This window comes from Bombus flavifrons, chromosome 10, assembly GCF_040668555.2.
Source record: "Bombus flavifrons isolate JBK064 chromosome 10, iyBomFlav1_principal, whole genome shotgun sequence".
Taxonomy (NCBI): Eukaryota; Metazoa; Arthropoda; class Insecta; order Hymenoptera; family Apidae; genus Bombus; species Bombus flavifrons.
The window spans coordinates 11,377,013-11,400,876 of NC_138451.1; the positions used below are offsets into that span (position 1 = coordinate 11,377,013).

General features: G+C 36.9%; 5 protein-coding genes across 5 annotated transcripts; all 5 read right to left on the minus strand.

The window, feature by feature from the left end:
• Positions 1-136: 136 nt before the first annotated feature.
• Positions 137-3,801, minus strand: LOC138184467 (odorant receptor 13a-like). The gene is made up of 4 exons (XM_069122467.1): positions 2,626-3,801; positions 1,613-2,087; positions 631-861; positions 137-529 (listed from the first exon to the last, which is right to left on the minus strand). Exons 1-4 carry the CDS (start codon positions 2,761-2,763, stop codon positions 189-191), a joined length of 1,185 nt encoding a protein of 394 aa, XP_068978568.1. The 5' UTR covers positions 2,764-3,801; the 3' UTR covers positions 137-188.
• A 2,833-nt stretch (positions 3,802-6,634) lies between these two features.
• On the minus strand, positions 6,635-8,886 carry LOC138184361 (odorant receptor 4-like). Its single transcript, XM_069122244.1, has 4 exons — positions 8,749-8,886; positions 8,051-8,525; positions 7,077-7,307; positions 6,635-6,975 (listed from the first exon to the last, which is right to left on the minus strand). The coding sequence occupies exons 1-4, from the start codon at positions 8,884-8,886 to the stop codon at positions 6,635-6,637; spliced, it is 1,185 nt and encodes a 394-aa protein (XP_068978345.1).
• A 1,529-nt stretch (positions 8,887-10,415) lies between these two features.
• LOC138184475 (odorant receptor 10-like) lies at positions 10,416-12,269 on the minus strand. The gene is made up of 4 exons (XM_069122480.1): positions 12,132-12,269; positions 11,471-11,945; positions 10,920-11,150; positions 10,416-10,823 (listed from the first exon to the last, which is right to left on the minus strand). Exons 1-4 carry the CDS (start codon positions 12,267-12,269, stop codon positions 10,483-10,485), a joined length of 1,185 nt encoding a protein of 394 aa, XP_068978581.1. The 3' UTR covers positions 10,416-10,482.
• Positions 12,270-14,084: 1,815 nt separating this feature from the next.
• LOC138184476 (odorant receptor 13a-like) lies at positions 14,085-16,913 on the minus strand. Its single transcript, XM_069122481.1, has 4 exons — positions 16,425-16,913; positions 15,053-15,527; positions 14,527-14,757; positions 14,085-14,425 (listed from the first exon to the last, which is right to left on the minus strand). Exons 1-4 carry the CDS (start codon positions 16,560-16,562, stop codon positions 14,085-14,087), a joined length of 1,185 nt encoding a protein of 394 aa, XP_068978582.1. The 5' UTR covers positions 16,563-16,913.
• Positions 16,914-20,718: 3,805 nt separating this feature from the next.
• LOC138184468 (odorant receptor 2a-like) lies at positions 20,719-23,106 on the minus strand. The gene is made up of 4 exons (XM_069122468.1): positions 22,953-23,106; positions 21,744-22,218; positions 21,214-21,444; positions 20,719-21,112 (listed from the first exon to the last, which is right to left on the minus strand). Exons 1-4 carry the CDS (start codon positions 23,088-23,090, stop codon positions 20,772-20,774), a joined length of 1,185 nt encoding a protein of 394 aa, XP_068978569.1. The 5' UTR covers positions 23,091-23,106; the 3' UTR covers positions 20,719-20,771.
• Positions 23,107-23,864: the final 758 nt, after the last annotated feature.

Genomic DNA, 23,864 nt, shown 5'->3' on the forward strand with positions numbered 1-23,864 from the left:
CTGTCGGCGACTGCACGAATTATTGATTATAAAGAGCCACTGAAACGATTTACTGCGCATACTCGATTAATTTGATTTCGAGAATTTAAAATGAATATTGAATCATCAAAAATATAATATTAAATACTTTATTGTGCTTTGCTATAATAATATAGCTTCGTAGAATTACATATATATTACACAAGATCTCAAGTAGTTACCATCACTCGGAGAACTGAAAGATACGACATAGAAGTTTTTATAATACTCATATATGTTTCCATATTGACTACGAAGAATTTTCCAGCTTTCAAGAAAACTGGATCTTGAGTTCTCATAATGACATAGATAATATCTTTTGCCACACATTTCGGTATATCGTACCAGCTACAGAAATACACCGAGTTACCGACGGCTTCCATCTGACGCTTTAAGTATTCGCCCACGTAGCTGTATGCAAATAATTGCAACAGTAACGTGCTCGATACTATAAATGACTTTATCGTCATGACGATGTTTCCAACGCTCAGAGCGATAATAAATTGAAGACCTAAAAACAGATGCAAATCATCATAATACATTAATTAAATTTAAATAAACTTATGCCATTGTGCTTCGCGTCATTTTATCGAGTGAGGTAAGAATGTTTACCGCTTGTACAAATAAGTATACAACTCGTGAATAGTTGCACAATCAAGATGGAGCTGATGGTCTCGCTCAGCATTTTGGCTAACTTCAGCAAGTAAATATGCCTCTTGGTTAATGAGATGAAATGTTCCATTGCTTTTTCGTTCTCGTTGTTCAACCTATTGAACTCAAGCCTCAGAATTTCTACCTGACCGCACAGGTGAAAAATGATACCGAAGAACAACGAATCGCTGCCTAATTCACATTTCAATATAAATAAATGAATTTTTTGTCCTACTATGAGCATGTATAGGTATTTTAGGCCATTCAGATCCCAGACTAATCAATTCCATTCTGCTTCAAATTTTTAATATCATCGCTCAAAACGAATAGTTGATGTTCTACATTTTAACAACAAAAATTGCAGGCCGGATAGTGTAATAATCGTATTTAGAGTTACTCATTTATCGTTTTAATCGTTTTAAACACTGCTTTCGTAGTTGATCTTTTTAAACACTATTTTGAACGTACATTAAATGAATATTAATCCACATGTCAAACACACGCTACGTACACACGAGGTTCAAGTCCAATAGTAAAATTTTTTCACCATATTCTTTGATTTGTTGTAATGTGTCACATCTATATGTATAAGTCAAGTGGTGTAAATTCGTACATCAAGTTTTAGGAGATTATTGTAATGGATCAATATAAGTAAAAAAAGATGTCGTATACCATCAGCATTTTGATCAGAAAATGAGGTTGATCATTGTATTTCTGTCACACAATTACTTATAAGAAAATTATTTATTTCAGATCATGTGTCCCTCGAAATCATCGTCCAATACTTCCTTTTTCTATCGTCATAAGCAAAGGAATTGTAATTGCAAATTACCTTTCGATAAATTATGCTCGAACTTATCATTCGTCTCTACATCTCAATTTATGAAGTTGATTAGCATGGCTTCTGATATTGACCGATTCGTATAACAGGACGATTAATTACCTATATTTCCAGTACTCAGGAATAGCAGCATCAAGTACTCGACGATAAAAACAATGAAATGCAAATTATCCGGCATTTTTATAACTGCCATTACATTTTCGGAAGGTAAAGGATACTCCGTTGTACTTTCCTCCGTTACGTTAACTATATCTTTCTCTTCCTCTTCAGCCAGCATAGGCACAGTTATGAAAAGAATCGAGCTGAAATACGCGAAACATATCACACTGGCACTGGCCACTCTGGCCATATAAGCGTGTTTTCGCATTATCAGTCGCTTCTCTTCGTCTCGCAATTCCTTATAATCCTCAACCGCGGACGTAAAATTTGAGATAAGGGCAGCAGGCCGAATACGAAACTGTATAATCTTTGACGCTGCCAAACTGCCGCAGGTAACAAGTACTAGTCCATCCAAATTTTTCTCGGCGTCGCTATTGTCTAAGTACATCTCCGATTGCACGACCGTTACCATTAGTAGCTACAAAAGAACGACAATCTTTAAACGCGCCAAATGAAGTTGTTCGGAAACTGTATCGATTAAGTGCACAAATTTTGAGATAAAAAAATCAATGAAGTTGGAAACATTGGCTATTTCAATCTATCTTTGAATTCTCTATTGTTTACACAATTTCTTTGCCCTAAATTTCTCTAAAATGTTCTAATCCTAATTTATAGAAATATTTATTTCTCAAGAAAAAGAACAATAATGAGCACAAAGAGTGGTGCGAATCAATGCGGACCTTTTAGAAAGCACATTTAACATATTTGGAAAAAAATCAATTGATAGATGGTGGAAATATGTATGTATGTATTTTCAAAAAACACAGTTCGATTATGTAAAAATGAAAATATCATTTCAACTATTTTTCAAATAATCTTTGTGTATACTATGATATATAAAATTTAACTTCATATAACTCTGGAACTAGTTTCACCTATTTGTCCATTCATGCTTGTTCTCGTGTGGATAACACACATGTTAACTTTGCAACAAAATAATAGTATGAGTTTCATACCAAGAAAAAAGTCGCTATTGTGGCACGTATAGCGGAAAAGACATCGTAGTCTTGAAGAGGCCAGGTACCTACAGGCCATGACAAGATCTTCAACGGAGTCATCGCGTAAGCGAAGTCCTTACTCGTCGACGTTTTCATCCTGACTGGACGAAGATTGACAAATAACTCCACGCAATCGTGAGTACCTTCCCTTTCCTTCTTCGCACATGTTTACGAATTGTGTTTTTATTTCTCGGTTTATCTTTTATTCTATTGTAATTGCTCTATTATCCACCGTCCAGTAAGTTACCACTTCTGCTACATTTCCATGAAAATTGTAGTGAGAAAGTGGAGTTACTTCGTAGATGAATACTTTATTGTTGTTCTTCTGTACGGGTAATACCGCGGTTTCCATCGAACAGCACCATTCGTTTTAAATATTGATCTGTATTTGTAGATAATATCCAGCTTATATGATAAATTCTTAAGAAGATCATGCGTTTCGAAAATTGGAATGTATTATCAAAGAATATTCAACTTTCTCAGCTAAATATCAGAATAGGGTTCCAGCGATATGTAAGCGATAAGGAAACGGGAAGAACGAAGATCTATTTTCTTATAACAAGAAGATACCATTTTTTTATAAGGGAAGTAGAAGAACTGAAACGAGTAAATTGCAATCGATTATTTTCAACTCAAACGATGGGACGATTGTAATCAGTTTGTCTTAAAAGTGCACCCTGGAAAATTTCTTATTTATTCACACATACTGATCCGAGCCGTTGTACACTCATGTGTAATAATATATAGCAAGCTTCGTGCACAAGTATGTTTATGAAAGTTTGAGTCATAGGTTAGAGAAAACTTCGTTCTTCCTCATCGAATTACAATAATAGCGCCTGTGCGATACTAGCAATGCACAGAGAATGTCGAAAGGAAAACATATCACTCGTGATCAAATGGTCTTCATGTGTCTCGCGTTACTTTCAAAACGGACAAATAAGAAGTCTGGTGTCTGTCGTATTTCTTTGAAAGTGAACGTATTCATCGAAAAGAATTTCTCTTCTGTCACGTGACATGACAAGCTCCCACGATTCATTGTGAGTATCTTGCGAAGTGTCCTCTCGAGGTTGATACCACGGCGAATTGCAGATGGTTTGTGCGATCTCTCCTGATCGAGTCTCGGCTGCGTCGCCTGCGTAAGCGTGAAGCTACAGCAGTATGAGCAACATCATCATCAGGACGACGCCTTTCAATGCACTGCCCACGTTGTCACTCGTGCTCAGACAGACCAGCAGCAAGAAATCTGCTTTGGTAATCAAGGTAATACATCGTTTGTACGTGAACGTATTTTTATATGAAATTCACTTCATACTCTTCGTAAATACACACTCACTTAACTCTGCAATTTTGTAATTTTCTATACAATATATGAATAAAAGTTTGCCTTTTGAATTATGTTTGTTTTCGTTAATCTGCCATTTTCATTTCCTTGGTACAAGTGTTACATCTTGATCGTCAACAGTTCTAGCGTTAATAGTGAACTGGATTATCATATATAACCCTCTAAAATTTACATTACAATAAAAATGATAAATATAAGTAGGAAAAGCATAGAAATTATTTAAAAACATATTTTTACCTTCGATGCAAGTCGGCAAGGCACTCATTAGTAACTGTTCCAGAATCGTCCTATCGACGGTCTGCTCGAGATCATTGGTCAGTACCGCGGACTGGTAGTGTCGTTTCTCGACAAATCGAAGCATTTTTTTTTACAACCAAATTCCATGAACTCCAACTTGGAAAAATTAATATTGCGAATATGGCCACAGAGTTCCATCGTTAAGCTGAAGAATAATTCATAGTTAGCACAACGAGCTATTGTATTGACAAATCTGTGCATTGCCTGCAATACCAATACGCACTAGCTTGCCAGAAAATAATCGTTCACTTTCCAGGGACCATTTAGATTTGCCGACGAATTCGCTGAGTTCTGGAACATCTAAACGGAGTAAGGCACACCATAGTTAAAAAATTAGGAATCGTTTTATGCGAAAAAATAATCTTTTCTTCGAATTTTTGTATTTCTCTCATACGATGCACTTCTATATTACAAATATACCAAAATATACATACATTTGAAATTTCTATCCTGAAATACATATGTATTCATATATGTATACAGTCATAAGCAGACTGCGGAATTGTTTGAAAGCGAAAAATTGCACAGGATACTTGCAATTTAAAAAAAAATACAGTATGCTCATAGCGTAGCGTTTTCCACAATACTTGGCAGGAAAATTATTTTCTACCGAGATTTTACTCTTTTCATTATATTTTCAGAAACATGAAATTAGATAAAAATCCGTAGTCTAGTCATAAGCATAGGAACATCAGCTTAAAACCATATCAGTTACATACGAAGATTCACAGAACAGTGGTAGTATGTCGTAATCGTAACAGCTTTCTCACCACGTTAGTTCCCCGATACGCGTAATCCTTCTGAAGAATCGGACACGGAGTAGGTGGTGAGCGGGGCCCTACTACGTAAAGATGCGTGCTCTTCGATCCCCACTGGATACTAATCGAGAGAATTGAATGCGATCCACGATGCCGGCATTGTACGTCTGGAAGCGATACCGACAGCAGCACTGTGTATACGAAGTTATACGTAGATCAAACATCTGTCAAGCGAAACACGGTACGTAGAAGGGAATTTGTAACCGACTTGGTACGGAAATCAAACCGCCTTTCTTACGTGTCTCAAACCAAAGTATTACGAGTATAAACCGCACAGCAAACCACCGTACAAATAACCGCCGTGTTCAGCTGTAGCGATTTCGTGAGACAGACACGAGCATTTCGCCGTTCGGACTTCCTTTCCACGTATCATCCAGTGTGAGTGGAACGCCGGTGCTCTGTGTTCAGAATTTGCAGTTTAAAATTTGTAACAAATGGTACGAACACATCACGGAACGTTTGTGACGAGATCGATCACTGCTGAGGTCGAATTCCCGACCCTACGCTGCAGCAAATTTTGAATTCACGTTCATCTGAACAGAACGAACTGCTGGTTGTTGTTTGGACTAAGATGTTGTGCGTGTCTTCATCTGATTGTCTGTCATTAGTGTGGCATCGATGCTTACTTGACCCGATAGATATCGAGGCGTGGAGGTATTCGAAATGTCAGCGTGTTTTCAAGCTTGTAGGTATGTACATGTACATTTATTGCAATATCTGGCTTTAACGCACAAAGAACGTTGTTCCCTCCATGTGCCATTGTACCATGACGAAATTAGAATATATTGAGCATTTTTTTCATATATATTTCGTCTCTCAACTTTCTTCAGCCGCTGACTACACGCTTTCCGCTGTACAGCGCCTGGAAACACGGACCGTTTGTACAGATACTATCGATTCACGGGATAAGTAATATGTCCCATTGCTAGACGCGATTCGATTTTCAAATTCTCGTCCTGCTCAATCTTGACTAGCTAAGCAATTTCAATTTTCTTCTAAGTTGTTCGTTCCAAAACCAGTGATACCTTCCTAATCTACTTATACTCCAAGAGATTGCAAACATAGTGTTTTGTGATTGAGAATATGTTCAATTTCACATTCATATGAAAAATATGGAGATAGAACGCGAACGAATAATATATACCAGTTTTTACAGGCAAACAGCATTTAATTTCAGCACGTCACCAAACAAACTTTCATTAATTACCATAATTCAATCTGTATTTATATATCATCTATTTAATTGTGTCTTTACGTATACATATATTTCAAACGTTTTCGACGCGTGGTGATACTACGATACATAAACGACACTGTTGTATCTTCTGTCGGTCATTGCACGAATTATTAACTACAGCTTATTGAGCCAATTCACTGCGCACATTCGATCAATTTGATTTTGAGCGTTTGAAATGAATACTGAATCACCAAATGTTTTTATAATACTAAATATTTTATTGTGCTTTATTAGATTAACATAACTTCCTAGATTTCTATATTATACAAGGCCTCAAGCATTTACCATTACCCGTAGAACTGAGAGATACGACATAGAAGTTTTTACAATACTCATGTATGTTTCCATATTAACAACAAAGAATTTTCCAGCCCTCAGGAAAACTGGGTCTTGACCTCTCATAATGATATAAATAATATCTTTTGCCACACATTTCGGTATATCGTACCAACTACAGAAATACACCGAGTTACCGACGCCTTCCATTTGACGCTTTAAATATTCGCCCACGTAGCTGTATGCAAATAATTGCAGCAGTAGCGTGCTCGATACTATAAATGTCTTTACTGTCATGACGATGTTTCCAATTTTCAGAGCGATAATAAATTGAAGTCCTAAAAACAGATGCAAATCATCATAATACATTAATCGCATTTAAATAGACTTATGCCATTGTGCTTCGCGTTGTTCGATTAAGTGATGTAACAATATTCACCGCTTGTACAAATAAGTATACAACTCGAAAATAGTTGCATAGCCAAGATGGAGCTGATGGTCTCGCTCAGCATTTTGGCTAACTTCAGCAAGTAAATATGCCTCTTGGTTAATGAGATGAAATGTTCCATTGCTTTTTCGTTCTCGTTGTTCAACCTATTGAACTCAAGCCTCAGAATTTCTACCTGACCGCACAGGTGAAAAATGATACCGAAGAACAACGAATCGCTGCCTAATTCACATTTCAATATAAATAAATGAATTTTTTGTCCTACTATGAGCATGTATAGGTATTTTAGGTCATTCAGATCCCAGACTAATCAATTCCATTCTGCTTCAAATTTTTAATATCATCGCTCAAAACGAATAGTTGCTGTTCTACATTTTAACAACAAAAATTGCAGGCCGGATAGTGTAATAATCGTATTTAGAGTTACTCATTTATCGTTTTAATCGTTTTAAACACTGCTTTCGTAGTTGATCTTTTTAAACACTATTTTGAACGTACATTAAATGAATATTAATCACATGCCAAACACACGCTACGTACACACGAGGTTCAAGTCCAATAGTAAAATTTTTTCACGGTATACTTTGATTTGTTGTAATGTGTCACATCTATATGTATAAGTCAAGTGGCGTAAATTCGTACATCAAGTTTTAAGAGATTATTGTAAGGGATCAATATAAATAAAAAAAGACGTCGTATACCATCAGCATTTTCATCAGAAAATGAAGTTGATCATTGTGATTCTGTCACACAATTACTTATAAGAAAATTATTCATTTCAGATCATATGTCCCTCGAAATCATCGTCCAATACTTTCTTTTTCTATCGCCATAAGCAAAGGAATTGTAATTGCAAATTACCTTTCGACAAATTATGCGCGTACTTATCATTCATCTCTACATTTCAACTTATGGAGTTGATTAGCATGGCTTCTGATAGTGACTGATTCGTATGACAGGATTACCTAGATTTCCAGTACTCAGGAATATCAGCATCAAGTACTCGACGATAAAAACAATGAAATACAAATTGTCCGGCAATTGTATAATTTGCATTACATACTCGGAAGGTATAGGGTAGCCCGGTGTACTTTCTTCTGTCACGTTAACATTATCTTCCTCTTTCTCCCCAACCAGCATAGGCAGAGTCATCATAATGGTCGAGGTGAAATACGCGAAAGATATCACACTGCCACACGCCAGTCTGGCCATGTAAGCGTGTCTTCGCACTATCACTCGTTTCTCTTGATCTTTCAGTTCGTCATAATCCTTAACCGCCGAGGTAAAATTCGAGATAAGGCCACCCGGCCGAATACGAAAACGGATGACCTTTGATACTGCCAAAATACCGCAAGTAATTAATGCTAGACCGTCAAGATTCTTCTCGGCATCGCTGCTATCCAAATACATTTCAATGTGCAGGATGGTTAACATTAATAGCTAGAAAAGGACGACATTTTTTAATGTGCTGCAATAATTATGAAATTAACTAAAAGTGACTTCTAGAAGCATCGTTTTAGACGAATGTATTATAATGATATATAATACGTAAAATTTAAATATGTAACAATAGAGCTGGTTCCACTTATTTGACAACTTATTTTTGTTCCCGACTATATAGCATACATATTAACTTTGAAACAGAATGAGAAAAGTTTCATACCAAAAGTGAAATTGCGATTATCGCACGCGTAGCAGAGAAGATATCGTAATCTTGAAGAGGCCAGGTACCAACTGGCCACGACACGATCTTCAACGGAGTCATCGCGTAAGCAAAATCTTTACTGCGCGATGCCTTCATCCTCACAAAATGTAGACAAACAATTTCGCGTAATCATGAATACGTTCCGTTTCTTTCTTCCTACATAGTAACAAATTGTGCATTTTTATTTCTCGTATTATGTCTTATTCAACTGTAATCGCTCAATTATCTATCGTCCACTAGGTTATCGTTTCCACGTCTACTATACATTTCCAAGAAAATTCCAGTAGGCCGGTTACTTTTTAGATAAATATTCTATTGCCATACTTCTGTATGATGGTTTCTGTCGTCGTGCGTCATTTCTTCTAAAAATTAGATTGTGTTTCCAAAGAATATTCAATTTTCATAATCAGTTATTAAACCGTACACTCGCTTTGAAAATTGATCTGATACGGAAGATATTCATCGGAAACTATCAGTTACAACGATATGTAAGTAAGCGCGAAGAGCTAAGATCTATTTTCTTATACCAGGAAAATACTCTATCTTATACTGAAAGTGGAAGAACTGAAACGTCTAAATTGCTATCGATTATTTTCAACGCAAGCAAATGGTCTGATCGTGATCGGTGTCTTTCGAAATTGTATTGTACAAAATGCCACGTATATTCGTACATACTAATGCAAACCACTATATGCTCATGTGTAGTAAATTATAGCATGCTTTGTGCATGCATATGTTTATGAAAGTGTGAGTTGTTCGTAAGAGAGTTTCGTTGTACTTCCTCGTCGAGGAACAGTAATGCCGCCTTTGTTACACGCGGGATATATCGAGGGTCGCCGAAGGAATACATAATACTCGCGATCAGATGGTTTTCACGTGTACCGTATTACTTTCAAAACGGACAAGTAAAAGGCTGGTGTCGTCAGTGTTTCTTTGGAAGCGAATATGTTCATTTTTTCGAAATTTCCCAGCTGTTGCGTGGTACGATCAACTTTTGCTGTTCGTTATTAGCTTCAGATCGATTGCTACACGTCATCGAGATCGATAGCAGGGCGATTTATCTGAGTAGACCTAGAGGTACAGCTCTGCGAGTCAGTTCACCATCAGGACTGCATTTTTCACTGCACCGATGTTGTCTCTCGCGCTGAGGTAGCTCAGGGACATGAAACTTGGTTTGGTGATCAAGGTAATAGACTAATTGTACCTGACCCTGCTTTTACCCTTTAATTTAGTTTTCATTTTACCCTTTAATGGAACGAGCAACAAATTTTCGATTTTTCATATTAATTTTATTGATCTATATCAGTGCGTTATTGAGATTTGAAATTTCTTAATTCCCGAATTAAAATCTTCCGTCGACTGAAAGATTTACTAACGCGTAAGTAGAAACGGAAGGTTGACTTAAACTTATCGGTTACGAAGCCCTTCAAATGCCAAAGCGATTGAGTTTTGAAGCTACAAGTGTCAATGTAATAATGATGTGCATACATATATATTTCAAATGTTTTCGGTCATTGCACGAATAATCGACGACAACAGAATACTGAGACAATCGATTACGCACATTCGATCAATTTGATTTTGAGCATTTGTAATGAATATTTAGTCATCAAAAGTACAATATTACATATCTTGTTGAGCTTTATTAGATAAATATACCCCGCCCCCTCCATTTTTGTATTATACAAGGCCTTAAGTACTTATCATTACCCGTAGAACTGAGAGATACGACATAGAAGTTTTCATAATACTCATGTACGTTTCCATATTAACGATAAAGAATCTTCCAGCCTTCAGATAAACTGGATCTTGAGTTCTCATAATAACATAAATAATATCTTTTGCCACACTATTCGGTATATCGTACCAACTGCAGGAATATATCGAGTCGCCGATGCCTTCCATTTGACGCTTTAAATAATCGCCCACGTAGCTGTATGCAAATAATTGCACCAATAGAGTGCTCAGTACTAAAAACGTTTTTATCGTCATGACGATGTTTCCAACACTCAGAGCGATAATGAACTGTAGTCCTGAAAACAGACGTAAATCATTCCAACACGTTCATCGTATTTAGATAAATTTATGCCATTTAATAACATTTTATCAAGTGATGTAAAAATGTTCACCGCTTGTACAAATAAGTATACAACTCGTGAATAGTTGCACAGCCAAGATAGAGCTGATCGTATCGTCCAGCATTTTGGCCAGGTTCAGTAAGTAAACATGCCTCTTGGTTAATACGTTGAAACGTTCGTTTGTTCTTTCGTTTTCGTTTCGTAGTCTTTTGAAATCAAGTTTCAGAATTTCTACTTGACCGCACAGGTGAAAAGTGATACCGAAAAACAAGGAATCGTTTCCTAATTCATATTTAAAAATAAATAAGCTTTGAGCTACGCTGAGACAATAGTAGTAATTCAGCCTCTCAGAAGCCAAACTGACGAATTCCACTGGGTGTGAAGTTGCTACCTTCATAGTTCAAAATTAATAATTATTCAATATAATTCAATATATTATTCAATATTTTACCAACAGAGAATATAAGGCTGTGGATTGTAATTTCAAAGTATATGCAACAAATGATGCTCCTATTTATCATTCCCTTTTATTTTTTAAATTGTGGAATTGATTGGCATGGCTCCTGACAATGAGTAATTCGTATAACACGACAATTCATTACCTAGATTTCCATTGCTCGTTAATAGCAACATCAAGTACTCTACGATAAAAACCATGAAGTATAAATTTTCCGGTATTTTTACAAGTGCCACTACTTTTTCGGAAGGTATAGGATATTCCGGAATATTTTCTTCCGTTACGTTAACTATATCTTTCATTTCCTCTGCAGCCAGCATAGGCAAAGTCGTGAAGAGAGTTGCGCTGAAATATGCGAAAAGTACCCCACTGATACCTGCCACTCTGCCCATGTAAGCGTGTCTTCGTACTATCACTCGTTTTTCTTGGTCATTCAATTCGTTATAATCCTTAACCGCCGAGGTAAAATTTGAGATAAGGCCAGCAGGGTGAATGCGAAACTGCAGGACCTTTGACACTGCCAAATAGCCGCAAGTTAGTATTACTACAGCGTCCAGATTCTTCTCAGCGTCGCTGGTGTCTAAATACATCTCCGATTGCACGATCATTATCATTAGTAGCTATAAAAGAATAAGAATTTTTAAACGCGTCAATTTCAGCTGTTCAGAAATTTTGCACACCGGTGTATAATAAATAAAATTTAAATATATATCGCTAGGACTAGTTTCACCTATTTGCCCACTCAATTTTTGTCTCTCAGTATACACACACGTTAATTTCCAAACAGAATGATATGAGTTTCATACCAAAAGAAAACTCGTGATTACGGCACGTATAGCGGAAAAGATATCGTAGTGTTGAAGAGGCCAGGTACCAACAGGCCACGACAGGATCTTGAACGGAGCCATCGCGTAAGCGAAATCTTTACTCGACGTCGCCTTCATCCTCACAAGATGAAGATCGACAAATAATTCCGCTCATTCGTGAATACATACCCTTTCCTTTCTTCTTTATGCTTACGAATTGTGTTTCGATTTTCCGGCTTTTCTTTTATTTTACCATAATCGCTCAATTATCTACAGTACAGTAAGCACATTTCCTAGAAAATTCCAGTGGGGGGTTACATCGTCGATAAATACATTATTGTCATGCTTCTACGTGATTAATAACTAATACGTTGCTTCTGTCGTTCAACGCCATTCGTTTCGCAAATTAGACCGTGTTTTCAAAGAATGTTCAACTTCTATAGTAAGATGTTACACTACACATTCGCTTCGAAAATTGATCTGTGTTTTCGTAGGATATTCATCTTTCATCGGAAACTGTCAAGCTAGAGTTTCAACGTTATGTAAGCAAATGTAAAGACAAAGATCTATTTTCTTATAGTAAGAAGCTACCCTTTCTTATAAGAAAAGTGGAAGACCCGAATCGTCTAAAGTGCAATCGATTATTTTCGCAGCAAATGGTACGGTCGTGATCGGCGTCCTCGAAATTGCACTCTGGAAAATTTCTTATTTATTTGCATACAACGATCCAAACCATTGCGTACTTATGTTTAATAGATTATAGCATGCTTCGTACGTAGGTATGTTTGTGGAAGTTTAAGTCGTACATTAGAGAAAATTTCGCTCTTCCTCATCGAATTACAGAAATATTCCCTTTGTTCCACTAGCAATGCACCGAGAACGTAGAGAGGAATACATAGCACTCGCGATCAAATGGTCTTCATATGCCTCGCGTTACTTTCAAAACGAAGAAGTAAGAAGCCTGGTGTCTGTTGTATTTCTTTGAAAGTGAATATATTCATCGAGAGGAATTTTCATTCTGTCACGAGGTACGACAAGTTCCCACGATTCATTGTAAGTATCTTGCTAAGTGTCCTCAAGGCTAATACCAGAGTAGATTCTACGGCTTGCACAATTTCTTCCGATCGAGGTTCGACAGCATCGCCTGCGTAAGCGTAAAGGTACAGTTGTATGAGCAACGTCATCATCAGGACGACGCCATTCAATGTACGATTGATTTTTCTCTGGATACCCGACGGTGATGTTCGTGGTACGTGTGTGAAGTTTGTGTAAACATTGATTATATGTGCTATTATTTATTGATTATTTATGGAAGCAAATGTTTAGAGAAAACATTAATCGTCTCTATTCGAAAATTTCATGAGGCTCTTTTCGATATGCAGCTGTGGATTTTAATGAGTAGACAGTAATGTTTAATCTACGATTTCTCTTACAAAACGTCGTGCAGAATGGTTTACGTCTTCAAATGTCATAATCTTACACTCCGTGACTTGTACGAGGTAAGCTGCTGCTCATATATCGTTCGATTTTGAAGAATCCCTGTGTACCCCGCTGCTTAGGTTGACCCACTATCGCTCTTGTAAGGAGGATTGCTCGCGTGCAGGGATTTTTGGCCATTTTTTAAATGTCAATAAGTAAAAGACTAAGCTGAAAACGTAATTTATTATTCTTAATTTTCGTTTTATTTGGTTTTCAGGAATCACCCTTAAATTTACTGCACTTAGCCGAACACCTGTATATTTAAATGTTTTGTGTGTGTATCATCTGTTGGTCGTCGCACGAATTATTAACTACAGCTTATTGAACTTATCGATCTGCTGCGGACACACGATCAATTTGATTTTGAGTATTTGAAATGAATGTTAAATCACCAAATATTTTAATAATACTAAATACTTTATTGTGCTTTATTATATTAATATAGCTTCCTAGATTTCTATATTATACAAGTTCTCAAGCATTTATCATTACCCGCAGAACTGAGAGATACGACATAGAAGTTTTCATAATACTCATGTACGTTTCCATATTAACAATAAAGAATCTTCCAGCCTTCAGGAAAACTGGATCTTGAGTTCTCATAATAACATAAATAATATCTCTTGCCACACTTTTCGGTATATCGTACCAGCTGCAGAAATACACCGAATCACCGATGCCTTCCATTTGAAGCTTTAAATATTCGCCCACGTAGCTGTATGCAAACAATTGCACCAACAGAGTGCTCAGTACTATAAACGTTTTTATCGTCATGACGATGTTTCCAACGCTCAGAGCGATAATGAATTGAAGTCCTAAAAACAGATGCAAATCATCATAATAAATTAATTAAATTTAAATAAACTTATGCCATTGTGCTTCGCGTCATTTTATCAAGTAATGTAAGAATGTTCACCGGTTGTACAAATAAGTATACAACTCGTGAATAGTTGCACAGCCAAGATAGAGCTGATCGTATCGTCCAGCATTTTGGCTAGGTTCAGTAAGTAAACATGCCTCTTGGTTAACACGTTGAAATGTTCCTTTGCTTTTTCGTTCTCGTTGCTCAGTCTGCTGAACTCTAGCCTCAGAACTTCCACTTGACCGCACAGATGAAAAATAATACCGAAGAACAACGAATCGCTACCTAATTTAAATTGAAAAATAAATAAGCAAGACACTAATGCTACTTTCGACGTGTAACGGTATTCGTGCCTCTTTGAACCCAAACTCATCAATTCCATTTTCTTTCAAGTACTTACTTTCTTTGTTCAAAATGAATAATTGGAACGCAACATCTCAAGAGCAGATAATACAAAGCTGTGGATTGCAATTTCAAAGTATATGCAACACATTTTGCCCCTACTTATCGTTTTCTTTCACTTGTCAAATTGTGGAATTGATTCGCATGACACGGCGCATAAGACACGGCGATACATTACCTAGATTTCCACTGCTCGTTAATAACAACATCAAGTACTCCATGATAAAAACAATGAAGTATAAATTATCCGGCATTTTTATAAATTCCATCACTTTTTCGGAAGGTATAGGGTATTCCGGAGTATTATCTTCCGTTACGTTAACTATATCTTCCACTTCCTCTGCAGCCAGCATTGGCACAGTCATGAAGAGAGTTGAACCGAAATATGCGAAAAATACCACACTGATACCTGCCACTCTGCCCATGTAAGCGTGTCTTCGTACAATCACTCGTTTCTCTTGGTCATTCAATTCGTTATAATCTTTAACCGCCGAGGTAAAATTTGAGATAAGGCCAGCAGGGCGAATACGAAACTGCAGGATCTTTGACATTGCCAGAATGCCGCAAGTAATAAGTACTAGACCGTCCAGATTCTTCTCAGCGTCACTGCTGTCTAAATACATCTCCAATTGCACGATCATTAGCATTAGTAGCTATAAAAGAATAAGAATTTTTAAACACGTCAATTTTAGCTGCTCCGAAATCACATTTTAATTTCCTTTTTAATTCACTATTGTTTACACAATTTCCTTGCCATAATCAAATTTATCAAAATAAGTCATTTGTTTCTGAAGAAGAACACAAATAATGTGCAATAATAATAAAATTTACGAAGTGGAATTTGCATCGTGGTGCGGATGATTGCGAATTTTCTAGGAAGTTTACTTATCACGTTCGGACAAAAGTATATGGGCAGATTATTGAAATTTGTATCAATGAAGTTTCTTTAAATAGGTACTGTTTATGCAAAAATGTTCAATTATTTCAATTATCCATTAAATAATTTTTGTACTATAATGATATCCACTGGCATGCAAAATTAAGGAAACACTTAATTTCCGAATGTTCAATGCTCACAAGAGGCTGCTTACGCTATTATTATAATATCTGCTGAATACTCAAAGTTCAGTAAGACATCGGACAAATTATCGCGCGTCATTTTAGATCTAAACAAAATTTTTTAACGTCTGTAGAATCTGTTAAATTTGAAATACATTCGGAACGTGAAAGCAGCTTCGCATTCTCACTCTACTACATGATGCAGGAAACTCTGTGGGATAAATTCCGGAAACTTCTGAAAATAGTGGTTTTTTGATTTAAAATGAGCATAGAATGATTGCTGTATGCTTCCTTGTAACGATTTTATCACACTTTTAATATCAGCAATTTTTCGGTGAAAATTGGGTATTTCTTTAATTTTGCACACCGGTGTATAATAAATAAAATTTAAATATATCACCAAGACAAGTTCCACTTATTTGTTCACTCAATTCTTGTCTCCGAGTATATATACATGTTAACATCGAAACAGAATGGCAAAAATTTCATACCACAAGAAAAATCGTGAATATGACACGCATGGCGGAAAGAATATTGTAGTCTTGAAGAGGCCAGGTACCAACAGGCCACGACATGATCTTCATCGGAGTTATCGCGTAAGCGAAATCTTTATTCAATGTCGTCTTCATGCTCACAACACAAAGATCGACAAATAATTCCGCGTAATCGTGCGTATGCACCCTTTCTTTCTTCCCTCATGCTCACGAATTGTATTTCTATGTTCCGGTTTATCTTTTATTCTACTATAATCGCTCAATTATCTATCGTCCAGTGGGCACAAGAAAATTCTAGTGTAGTTTACTTTGTAGGGAAATACTTTATTGCCATGCTTCTGCAGGATTAATAAGTAATACGTTGCTACTGTCGTCCAGTGCCATTCGTCTTGAAAATCAGTCCGTGTTTTCAAAGAATATTCAACTTATATAATAAGTTGTTATACTACACATGCGCTTTGAAAATTGATCTGTGTTTACGTAGGGTATTCATCTTTCATCGGAAATTGTCAGGCTAAGGTTTCAATATTATGTAAAGAAATGTAAAGAACAAAGATCTATTTTCTTATAGTAAGAAGCTACCCTTTCTTATATGGAAAGTGGAAAAACCGCTTCGTCTAAATTGCAATTCGATTATTTTCGTCGCAAGCAGATAGTGCGATCGTGATGGGCGTTCTCGAAATTGCACTTTGGAAAATTTCTTATTTATTCGCATACAACGATCCAAACCATTTTGTAGTTATGTTTAATAGGTTATAGCATGCTTCGTACGTAGGTATGTTTGAGGAAATTTGAGTCGTACATTTGAGAAAATTTCGCTCTTCCTCATCGAATTACTGTAATATCGCCTTTGCTCCACTAGCAATGCACCGAGAATGTAGAGAGGAATACATAGCACTCGCGATCAAATGGTCGTCATATGCCTCGCGTTACTTTCAAAACGAAGAAGTAAGAAGCCTGGTGTCTGTCGTATTTCTTTGAACGTGAATATATTCATCGAGAGGAATTTTCATTCTGTCACGTGGTATGACAAGTTCCCACGAATCATTGCGAGTATTTTGCTAAGTGTCCTCACGAGGTTGATACGGTAAATTGTAGACGGTTTGTGCGATCTCCCTGGATCGAGACTCGGCAGTGTCACGTGGGAGACACGAGAAATCACGAGATTGACAGATTATCGGTGAGATCTCCTTGCGTCACAGTTCGAACGTTTCACAAATAAGGTAAAGAATTGAACTTTAGATATAGTAGTAAAATTTATTGTACGAATTCAACAGAGTAGCGGTTCAGGGTGTTATAACAAAAAGGAGTCGAACGCTGATTTGGGAGGGTTCTTATCTTGAGGTTTTAGTACCTCTGGAAGGGTTATCGTCGGGTATATATCAGAGGCGGCTATTCCGTTACTATCTGGCCATTGTTTCGATAGCTGTGGCATATAGGATGTTTTGTCTACCCTTTTACTGCTTCTGAGCGCGTGACAGCAGCGTAGCCTGTGTAAGCGTAAAGGTACAGCTGTATGAGCAACGTCATCGTCAGGACAACGCCTTCCAATGCACTGCCCACGTTGTCACTCATGCTCAGACAGACCAGCAGCAAGAAATCTGCTTTGGTAATCAAGGTAATACATCGTTTGTACGTCAACGTATTTTTATATGAAATTCACTTCATACTCTTCGTAAATACACACTCACTTAACTCTGCAATTTTGTAATTTTCTATACAATATATGAATAAAAGTTTGCCTTTTGAATTATGTTTGTTTTCGTGTATCTGCCATTTTCATTTCCTTGGTACAAGTGTTACATCTTGATCGTCAACAGTTCTAGCGTTAATAGTGAACTGGATTATCATATATAACCCTCTAAAATTTACATTGCAATAAAAATGAGAAATATAAGTAAGAAGAGCATAGAAATTATTTTTTATATTTTTACCTTCGGTGCAAGTCGGCAAAGCATTCATTAGTAACTGTTCCAGAATCGTCCTATTGAAGGTCTGCTCGAGATCATTGGCCAGTACCGCGGGCTGGTAGTGTCGTTTCTCGACAAATCGAAGCTTTTTTTTTTACAACCAAATTCCATGAACTCCAACTTGGTAAAATCTATATTGCGAACCTCGACTTGACCACAGAGTTCCATCGTTAAGCTGAAGAATAATTCATCGTTAGCACAACGAGCTATTGTGTTGACGAACCTGTGCATTGCCTGCAATACCAATACGCACTAGCTTGCCAGAAAATAATCGTTCACTTTCCAAGGACCATTTAGATTTGCCGACGAATTCGCTGAGTTCTGGAACATCTAAACGGAGTAAGGCACACCATAGTTAAAAAATTAGGAATCGTTTTACGCGAAAAAATAATCTTTTCTTCGAATTTTTATATTTCTCTTATACGATGCACTTCTATATTACAAATATACCAAAATATACATACATTCGAAATTTCTATCCTGAAATACATATGTATTTATATATGTATACAGTCATAAGCAGACTGCGGAATTGTTTGAAAGCGATAAATTGCACAGGATACTTGCAATTTCAAAAAATATACAGTATGCTCATAGCGTAGCGTTTTCCACAATACTTGGCAGGAAAATTATTTTCTACCGAGATTTTACTCTTTTCATTACATTCTCAGAAACATGAAATTAGATAAAACTCCGTAGTCTAGTCATAAGCATAGGAACATCAGCTTAAAACCATATCAGTTACATACGCAGATTCATCGAAAAGTGGAAGTATGTCTCAATCGTAACAACTTTCTCACCACGTTACTTGCCCGATTCGCGTGATCTTCCTGAAGAATCGGTGACGGAGTGGGTTGTGAGCGGGGCCCCATTATGTAAGGATGCGTGCTCATCGATCCCCACTGGATACTAATCGAGAGAATTGAATGCGATCCACGATGCCTGCATTGTACGTCTGGAAGCGATACCGACCGCAGCACTGTGTATACGAAGTTATACGTAGATCACGCATGTGTCAAGCGAAACACGGTACGTAGACGGGAATTTGTAACCGACTTGGTACGGAAATCAAACCGCCTTTCGTATCCACGCTACGTACGTGTCTCAAACCAAAGTATTACGAGTATAAACCGCACAGCAAACCATCGTACAAATAACTGCCGTGTACAGCTGTAACGATTTCGTGAGACAGTCACGAGCAGTTCGCCGTTCGGACTTCCTTTCCACGTATCATTCAGTGTGAATGGAATGCCGGTGTTCTGTGTTCAGAACTTGCAGTTTAAAATTTGTAGCAAATGGTACGAACACATCACGGAATGTTTGTGACGAGATCGATCACTGCTGAGGTCGAATTCCCGACCCTACGCTGCAGCAAATTTTGAATTCACGTTCATCTAAACAGAACGAACTGCTGGTTGTTGTTTGGACTAAGGTGTTGTGCGTGTCTCCATCTGATTGTCTGTCATTAGTGTGGCATCGATGCTTACTTGACCCGATAGATATCGAGGCGTAGCAGTATTCGAAATGTCAGCGTGTTTTCAAGCTTGTAGGTATGTACATGTACATTTATTGCAATATCTGCCTTTAACGCACAGAGGACGTTGTTCCCTCCGTATGCCATTGTACCATGACGAAATTAGAATATATTGAGCATTTTTTTCATATATATTTCGTCTCTCAACTTTCTTCAGTCGCTGATTACACGCTTTCCGCTGTACAGCGCCTGGAAACGCGGACCATTTATACAGATACTATCGATTCACGGGATAAGTAACATGTCCCAACGGTAGACGCGATAAGATTCTCAAATTCTCGTCCAGCTCAATTCTGACTAGCTAAGCAATTTCAATTTTTTTTGTAAATTATTCTTTCCAAGACCAGTGGTGCCTTCCTAATCTTCTGACACTCCAACAGATTCCAAACATAGTGTTTTGCGAATGGGAATACGTTCAATAGTCAATTCCATATTCATATGAAAAATATGGAGATAGATCGCGAACGAATAATATATGTCAGTTTTTACAGGGAAGCAGCATTTAATTTCAATACGTCACTAAACAAACTTACATTGCTTACCATAATTAAATCTGTATTTATATACCATTTAAATGTGTATTTACGTGTACATATATTTCCAACGTTTTCGACGCGTGGTATTTCGCGATACATAAACGACACTGTTGTATCTTCGGTCGGTCATTATATGAGTTATTAACTACAGCTCGTTGAGTCGATTTTCTGCGCACATTCGACCAATTTGATTTGGAGCATTTGAAATGAATATTGAATCACCAAATATTTTAATAATACTAAATATTTTATTGTACTTTATTAGATTAACATGACTTCCTAAATTTCTACATTATACAAGTCCTCAAGCAGTTACCATTACTCGTAGAACTGAGAGATACGACATAGATGTTTTTATAATACTCATGTAAGTTTCCATATTAACAATAAAAAATTTTCCAGCCTTCAGGAAAACTGGATCCTGAGTTCTCATAATAACATAAATGATATCTTTCGCCACACTTTTCGGTATATCGTACCAGCTGCAGAAATACACCGAATCGCCGATGCCTTCCATTTGACGCTTTAAATATTCGCCCACGTAGCTGTATGCAAATAATTGCACTAACAGAGTGCTCAGTACTATGAACGATTTTATCGTCATGACGATGTTTCCAACGCTCAGAGCGATAATGAATTGAAGTCCTAAAAACAGATGCAAATTATCACAATACATTAATCGTATTTAAATAAACTTACGCCATTGTGCATCGCGTCATTTTATTAAGTGATGTAAGAATGTTCACCGCTTGTACAAATAACTATACAACTCGTGAATAGTTGCACTGCCAAGATAGAGCTGATCGTCTCGTTCAGCATCTTGGCTAGTTTCAATAAGTAAACATGCCTCTTGGATAGTACGGTGAAATGTTCTATTGTTCTTTCGTCGTCGTTGCTGAGTCTGCTGAACTCGAGCCTCAGAATTTCTACTTGACCACACAGATGAAATATAATACCGAAGAACAACGAATCACTACCTAATTGATATTGAAAAGTAAATAAGCAAAATACTAATGCTACTTTCGACATGTATCGGTATTCGCGTCTCATTGAATCCAAACTCACCAATTCCATTTTTTTTCAAGTACTTACTTTCTTTGTTCGAAATTGGAACTCAATATCTCAACAGCACATAATACAAAGGTGGATATGTAATTTCAAAGTATATGCAACACATGTTGCCCCTACTTATCGATTTCTTGTACTTGTCAAATTGTGGAATTGACTCGCATGGCTACTGGCAATGAGTAATTCGTAAAACAAGATGATACAGTACCTAGATTTCCATTGCTCGTTAATAACAACATCAAGTACTCCACGATAAAAATAATGAAGTATAAATTATCCGGCATTTTTATAAGTGCCATTACTTTTTCGGAAGGTATAGGATATTCCGGAGTATTATCTTTCGTTACGTTAACTACATCTTTCACTTCCTCCCCAGCCAACATTGGCACAGACATGAAAAGAGTTGCGCTGAAATATGCGAAAAGTACCACACCAATACCTGCCACTCTGCCCATGTAAGCGTGTCTTCGCAGTATCACGCCCTTCTCTTGGTCATACAATTTGTTATAATCCTCAACCGCCGATGTGAAGTTCGAGATAAGTCCAGCCGGCCGAATACGAAAACGAATGACCTTTGACACCGCCAGAATTCCGCAGGATAGTATTACTAATGCGTCGAGATTTTTCTCGGCGTCGTTGCTATCTAAATACATCTCCGACTGCACGATCGTTAGCATTAGTAGCTATAAAAGAATGAGAATTTTTAACCACGCCAATTTCACCTACTCAGAAGCCACATTTTAATTTCCTTTTTAATTCACAATTGTTTACACAATTTCCTTGCTATAATAAAATTTATTGTAACAAGACATTTGTTTCTGAAGAAGAACACAAGTAATGTGTAATGATAATAAAATCTTTCTTTAAAATTTCTTTAAGTAGGTCGTGTTTATACAAAAATGTTCAATTATTTCAATTATCCATTAAATAATTTTTGTACTATAATGATATCCACTGGCATGCAAAATTAAAGGAACACTTAATTTCCGACTGTGCAATCCTCACGAGAAGCTGCTTACGCTATTATTATAATGTCTGCTGAATACTCAAAGTACAATAAAACATCGGACAAATTATCGCGCGTCATTTTAGATCTAAACAAAATTTTTTAACGTCTGTAGAATCTGTTAAATTTGAAATACATTCGGGACGTGAAAACAGCTTCGCTTTTTTTTTTTGATTTAAAATGACCATAGAATGATTGCTGTATGCTCCCTTGTTACGATTTTATCACACTTTTAATATCAGCAACTTTTCGGTGAAAATTGAGTATTCCTTTAATTTGGCACGCCGATGTATAATAAATAAAATTTAAATATATATCACTAAGACAAGTTTCACTTATTTGTTCACTCAATTCTTGTCTCCGAGTATACAAACATGTTAATATCGAAACAGAATGGCAAAAATTTCGTACCAAAAGACAACTCGTGATTATGACACGCATAGCGGAAAAAATATTGTAGTCTTGAAGAGGCCAGGTACCAACAGGCCACGACAGGATCTTCATCGGAGTCATCGCGTAAGCGAAATCTTTATTCAACGCCGCCTTCATGTTCACAACACGAACGTCGACAAGTAATTCCGCGTAACCCTTTCTTCCTTTCCTCCTGCTCGCGAATTGTATTTCTATGTTTCCGTTTATCGTTTATTCTACTATAATCGCCCAATTACTTATCGTTCGGTAGGTACTTTCCCAAGAAAATTCGAGAGGGGATTACTTTGTAGGTAAATACTTCACAGCCATGTTTCTGCATGATTAATAACTAATACATTGCTTCTGTCGCCCAATGCTATTCGTCTTGAAAGTTAGTCCGTGTTTTCAAAGAGTATTCAGCTTTCATAGCAAATGTAAAGGGCAAAGATCTATTTTCTTATAGCAAGAGGGTACCGTTTCTTATAAGAAAAGTGGTAGAACTGTATCGTGTAAATTGCAATCGATTATTTTCAACGCAAGCAAGTGGTGCGATTGTTACCGGAAATTGCACTCTGGAAAATTTCTTATTTATGTGCATACACTGATCCAATTTATTGTATACTTATGTGTAATATGTTATGGCACCCTTTGTGTGCAGGTACGTTTATGAAAGTTTGAGTCTTACGTAAAAGAATATTTCGTTGCTCTTCCTCGTCGAATAGCAGTAATATCACTTTTCCTGTACGAGGGATGTACCGAGAATGTTTAAAGGAGTACGTACCTTTTACACTCAAATGGTCTTCACGTGTTCATCATTACTTTGAGAACACTCTTATAGGAAGCTGATATCTTCGGTATTTCTTTGAACGCGAATGTGTTCATTTGGTGGAATTTTTCGACTGGCAGGTGTTT

Coding starts and splice junctions, on each gene's coding strand:
- LOC138184467 (XM_069122467.1), bottom strand. CDS start 2,763: ATGAAAACGTCGACGAGTAAGGACTTCGCTTACGCGATGACTCCGTTG. Junction 2,088..2,625: donor CAATAGCGACTTTTTTCTTG/GTATGAAACTCA, acceptor GTTCTTTTGTAG/CTACTAATGGTAACGGTCGT. Junction 862..1,612: donor CCTGAGTACTGGAAATATAG/GTAATTAATCGT, acceptor AATGTGAATTAG/GCAGCGATTCGTTGTTCTTC.
- LOC138184361 (XM_069122244.1), bottom strand. CDS start 8,886: ATGAAGGCATCGCGCAGTAAAGATTTTGCTTACGCGATGACTCCGTTG. Junction 7,308..8,050: donor CCTGAGTACTGGAAATCTAG/GTAATCCTGTCA, acceptor AATGTGAATTAG/GCAGCGATTCGTTGTTCTTC. Junction 6,976..7,076: donor TATACTTATTTGTACAAGCG/GTGAATATTGTT, acceptor ATCTGTTTTTAG/GACTTCAATTTATTATCGCT.
- LOC138184475 (XM_069122480.1), bottom strand. CDS start 12,269: ATGAAGGCGACGTCGAGTAAAGATTTCGCTTACGCGATGGCTCCGTTC. Junction 11,151..11,470: donor AACGAGCAATGGAAATCTAG/GTAATGAATTGT, acceptor AATATGAATTAG/GAAACGATTCCTTGTTTTTC. Junction 10,824..10,919: donor TATACTTATTTGTACAAGCG/GTGAACATTTTT, acceptor GTCTGTTTTCAG/GACTACAGTTCATTATCGCT.
- LOC138184476 (XM_069122481.1), bottom strand. CDS start 16,562: ATGAAGACGACATTGAATAAAGATTTCGCTTACGCGATAACTCCGATG. Junction 15,528..16,424: donor TATTCACGATTTTTCTTGTG/GTATGAAATTTT, acceptor ATTCTTTTATAG/CTACTAATGCTAATGATCGT. Junction 14,426..14,526: donor TATACTTATTTGTACAACCG/GTGAACATTCTT, acceptor ATCTGTTTTTAG/GACTTCAATTCATTATCGCT.
- LOC138184468 (XM_069122468.1), bottom strand. CDS start 23,090: ATGAAGGCGGCGTTGAATAAAGATTTCGCTTACGCGATGACTCCGATG. Junction 21,445..21,743: donor AACGAGCAATGGAAATCTAG/GTACTGTATCAT, acceptor AATATCAATTAG/GTAGTGATTCGTTGTTCTTC. Junction 21,113..21,213: donor TATAGTTATTTGTACAAGCG/GTGAACATTCTT, acceptor ATCTGTTTTTAG/GACTTCAATTCATTATCGCT.